The following is a 5,171-nucleotide window of genomic DNA, read 5'->3' on the forward strand; positions in this document are numbered from 1 at the left end:
AACTTGCGTATATATATTTAAAGATGGTTTACAATGATGGATGAGAGCAACAAGTTACGCACCTTTCTGGCCCCCTGCTTGGCAAACTCCCTCCCCAGGTGACGGCCGATGCCTCGACCTCCGCCGGTGATCAGCACCACCTCCTTGGTCAAGTCCTTCTTTCTGCTTGGCAACAGCGCGCACAAACTCGCCCTGACTACATGATAGAGCATTTGGATCGGGAGGAGAAACGCACGACACGCGCTCTTCAGCTCCATCTCGGGAAGTGCGCGCGGACAGCAGGCAAGGCGTCGCTGCTCAGCCGCAAGTTGACGCGCTCCTTTAAACCCGACACTGAGACTTGTGACTTTCTCCGCTGTCTGTCAACAGCTGTATCTACAGCCTCAGAAAGTTTGTCATGAGCAGTCCACTTTCGACGGGGACAATTAAAATAAAAAAAAAAATAAAAATACAAATAAAATAGAACTGCGTTACTTTTGAGACTTTCTACATGTAAGCAGAGCAGGCTCTTGAAGTGTGTGATCAGTCATTTTAGTGGAGAAACGTGAAACACAAATCCAGGCGACTCTGTGCTGCAGAAACTGGCTTGGTGTTGTGTTCCTGTCCTGTCTTATATATTACCTCCACTCCCCCTGACTCGCTGTTTCCACTGGTGGAAGGACCTGGACAAACCTTGAGGGGAGGTTTGTAAAAGCAATAATCCTGATTGACAGGTTAAGTGGAGATGAATATTTTGCTCCAGTGCCCGTGCGCCCTGAATGGTTGCGGGCTCGCCTCCTCCCCGCCCCCTTTCACGTGCGTGTGCAGTGGCGGTGCTGCGGTCCTGTCACCCCCTCCACCACCATCTCCAGTGGTAGCCCCACAGCGTCCCAGGTGGGTGCTCACTGTTGTTTGGAAAAGTTTAACTTCATAATCCCATTGACCTGAACTTACCCTCATTACATCATTACATAAAGGTGCAGAATAACAGTGGCAGCTGTATGTCAAAACAAGACAAATGCAAGATCCTAAAGTACAAAGGTACTAGATGGAGCTATAAAAAAAAAAGACTGGAAATGGCTTAAAACACAGCTTTTACCCCCTATTTATTTATTTTTATTTTTTTAAATTGTGGGGTGGTGGTAAATGGGTAAAACAAATAAGCAAACAGATAATCACGTAATTGCTGAAAAAGCACATCTGGTAGTCAGTCAGTCAGTCAGTCAGTCAGTCAGTCAGTCAGTCAGTCAGTCAGTCAGTCAGTCAGTCAGTCAGTCAGTCAGTCAGTCAGTCTGTCTGTCTGTCTGTCTGTCTGTCTGTCTGTCTGTCTGTCTGTCTGTCTGTCTGTCTGTCTATCTATCTATCTATCTATCTAGACAGACAGACAGACAGACAGACAGACAGACAGACAGACAGACAGACAGACAGACAGACAGACAGACGTGAAGGTCCATTATTCAAGTTTTTGTAAACCAACTTGCTGCAGTTACAGTATTTTTGAAACAGGTCGTGTTTTTCTGAGCGTACGAGTGAAATTTGGTATTTAGGTCAACTCACTCTCAGAAGCCTGGCAGGATGACAAATACAAAACCACATGCACATCTCCTAAAAATATATATATATTTAAATGAAACTCCTATATGAATAAATGTGCCTCCGACAAAATTCCGGTTTATGATGTTTGGCCCTGGCACTGTGATCTTTACTAGGAAATGAGGATGTCTACCCCCCAACCCCACCCCCCCATCAGGGATGGTTTTAAAGAGTGGGCTCACAATGGTTGCTTTGTGCTGTGCTCAGCTATTTAAGGAAGATGGGCTATAAAGTGTTTAAAAAATATGTTACAATACAAGTTTGTATGCCAGTTTTATTTAACAAATTTTGTCAAAATGTGTGTCATTTATAACACATTGTTAGCTTTGTAAAAATAAATATAAGCTAACTGGTAGTTCTAAATTGTCCCTAGGTGTGCGTGAGAGAGTGAATGGTTGTCTCGTTTGTCTCTGTGTGTCCCTGTGATGGACTGGAGACCTGTCCAGGGTGTCCCCACCTCTCGCCCAGTGACTACCGGATCTGGGAACCAGTGACCTCCGTGACACAAAAAGGAAAAAAAAAAAAAAAAACTGGTAAAGATAATGGATGGATGTAGTAGGGTAAGTGGATTTATATTTTTTGCGAAATGCAAACAATAATATAGAGTACTGTATATCTCAGAAAGTGCGGATCATTTATTCTCATGCTATCACTGCCATCTACAGATTAACTGTGAAAGTTCAGATAGTCTGGGGTTTCTATAAATCCTCACAGGGAGCATTTTTGTAAAATTTCTTCAGTTGCACACTCTTTAAAAAGCTGCTTTGCATCCAAAAACCTAATTTCATCACCAGACTTCTCTTTGGCACCAAGAACATGAAAAACAACACAACTCTTATTAGCTATGTACTTGTTAACGCTGAAAGGTGACATAATGTAATCTATGAACATGCATGAGTAATTTAAAACTTATGGTATATACAAATATTTTGTGCAGTATTTATATCTGCAATGTCTGTCAGCTTTACACAGCCATCACAAATGTTGTGGAGTGTAGTTATTTTTCCTGGCAATAGACAACTAAAGATGTCATCATGTGAAACCAAGGTCAGACTGTATTGCATGCTGATGTGGGCGGGCGAAAGCAGGTAGATAAAACATTTTCCCCCTAATGACTTACCTTCAGCATTGCAGACCAGCTACACCACAGACACTGGCTCTGCAATTTTAATAATTGGCTTTGCTGCGCTTGTTGCAGCCTTCTTTCTTACAGTAATTGGACTTGTGTACTCTGAGCTGATGAATTCAGACATATCTTGTGGGGCTGCAAATAGTGGGAAGCTAGCTACTCATGGTTTATGGCTTGTTTGTCAGCATGGCAACTGAGGTGAGTAACACTGTGTATGTAATTGTTAGTTCTTATGTTGCGTTTCTGGTAGGGTATGACATTTGTTTTAGTAAAACTATTCAGCACATATGTAGACACAAAAACAGCTATGCCTTTTGTATTTGGAAGAAATCTACTCAACTATCACACAGATTGTGTTGCTGTTCTTTTTTTGTCCTCCAACAGCTGATAAAACAAAGATGAGAGACATTTTAGATAAAGAGCCATGTCTTCCAAAGGTTCTGGGACATACAAGGTTGTGCAGCTTCCTTATTTTAGGTTGTTGCAAATATGGTCTCTTAAAAAGAATAACCTTCACTTTCACTAAACCCTTCAAAGCTATTATTTTTTTCATTTTTGTAAACGTATGTTTTTTTTGTAAATCTGTTTCTTTTCGTCTGTGCCAAATTACATATCATTAGGGTATAAGTCACCAGATCAGTTTTTGTTTATATGCTTGTATTCTGATTCACTAAAACATTTTTATATACTAGTATAAGCCTACAAACCTATCACTGTTTATGAGTGATGGGAAAGTGGTTTAGAGTATGTTAAAGGTAGCAAATGGGTTAGTGTTTTCTAAATGCATCTGTGCCATCAACCCAAAATATCGTATTTTCTGGACTTTAAGTCACACTTTTCTTCATAGTTTGGCCAATCCTGCGACGTACAGTCCGAAGTGACTTATATAAGTTTTTTTCACTATTCATGATGACATTTTTGACTGATGCGTTAAACATTCATTCATTCTGACATGAACCAAAGAGTAACCATTACCATTTGCAGCCATGAGAGGGCCCTCTAGGCTTTTGACAACTACATGCTGTTCCTTTTCTGCTTACACTCTCGCCCCATCTTCCTCTTGAGTTGGCGAAATTGTTCAGAAGCTTCACCGAGGATGAATGGTAAATGGTAAATGGGCTGCACTTATATAGCGCCTTTCTATCTTATTGAGACACTCAAAGCGCTTTAAACTACAATCTGTGTCCTCATTTACCCATTCATACAGCACTCTACTAGATCTCTACAAAGCTAATTGAACAAATCATTCTAAAGAGAATAATCAGTGCTTTATCACATTCATACACTGATGGGACCCACATCAGAGGCAACAAGGGGTTCATTGTCTTGCCCAGGGACATTTCAGCATGTGACTGCTGTGGGGTTTGAACCCCCAACTCTTGCATTGGAGGACGACTGCTCTAACCACTCAGCCACAGCCGCCCCCTGATGAAGAACTCAATAGATTCGGTGATGTGGAATGAAATTGGTGAATTTACTGGTAACTTGCTTGTCGGACTCGTTGGCTTGTTATGTTAGTTAAGCCTGTTCAGGATCCCAGGTATTCTCCCTGTTTTATTGTCATTTCAGAGTACATGTCTGTTCTTGCACGTTGTGAAATACACATCTAAAGAAAAGCATCTTATACTCTGAAGTGACTTATATATGATTTTTTCCTCTTTGTGAGGAATTTTTTGACTGATGCAACCTATACTCCGGAGCGACGTATAATCTGGAAAATACGGTAGCTACAATTTAACATATTGTCCTTCCCCCCTACTTTACACCTCTTAGGCACCAATTAGCTCCTTATCACTGGTACCCTGCACAGCTGGATGCCTGACTCGCCAACATGTCACTTCCTGCCTGTGGCTGAGATAGTGTGGACCCTCACAAAGTGGTAGCTGGAAAAAGCAGCACAGGGGGTAACCTGGCAGCAGTCCTGTGCCACAGGCTGGCAAGGCAAGAAGTCAGACATCTGCCATTCCCCTGCGCTCAGGCCCTAATCTACCCAACCCTGCAGATGGCAGATTTCAACCTGCCCTCACACCAACAAAATCATGCTGTGCCCATATTGTTTCAAGGCTGGACGGCAGTCTATTTCTACAGTATCTCACTGGAGACTTGTCTGTGTGCCAAAAAGTGCTCAAAGGGAACCATGCCCCCACTGAGCTCAGGCCATGCAATGAAAAGTGTTTCTCCCCTTCCAGCTTAGCCCCTGAATGACTCACACATGGTCTCAGTGAACATTCAACCTCGGGATATGATAAAGAGGTGTATCACACAATCAAAGCTGTTTTGATACATGAGGTCACACCTGTAGTGGCAGATGATGCCATTAGTCTTAACCCCCCTCCCTTTTTAAGCTCCTCAGCTGTGGATATGGTGTTGTGAGGAATGATTGGATGTCCAACAAAATGCCACAGCTGAACTTGAGGAAAAAAGGTCACTTGAAAATGTGCTGGATAGTTTTGATATTTTTTTCTTTTAC

At 42.2% G+C, this 5,171-nt stretch overlaps 1 protein-coding gene and 1 pseudogene across 1 annotated transcript in view; one reads left to right on the forward strand and one right to left on the reverse strand.

Moving 5' to 3' along the window:
- Nucleotides 1-564, reverse strand: part of dhrs3b (dehydrogenase/reductase (SDR family) member 3b) — a 9,416-nt gene extending 8,852 nt beyond the window's left edge. The window contains exon 1 of the mRNA XM_037679661.1: nucleotides 63-564. Coding sequence (XP_037535589.1) covers nucleotides 63-257 — 195 coding nt within the window. The 5' untranslated portion in view covers nucleotides 258-564. The remainder of the gene's footprint in view (nucleotides 1-62) is intronic.
- A 2,034-nt stretch (nucleotides 565-2,598) lies between these two features.
- LOC119412857 lies at nucleotides 2,599-4,906 on the forward strand (annotated as a pseudogene).
- Nucleotides 4,907-5,171: the final 265 nt, after the last annotated feature.

The sequence above is a fragment of the Nematolebias whitei genome, chromosome 7 (genome assembly GCF_014905685.2).
Source record: "Nematolebias whitei isolate Nwh7 chromosome 7, NemWhi1, whole genome shotgun sequence".
NCBI classification, from domain to species: Eukaryota; Metazoa; Chordata; class Actinopteri; order Cyprinodontiformes; family Rivulidae; genus Nematolebias; species Nematolebias whitei.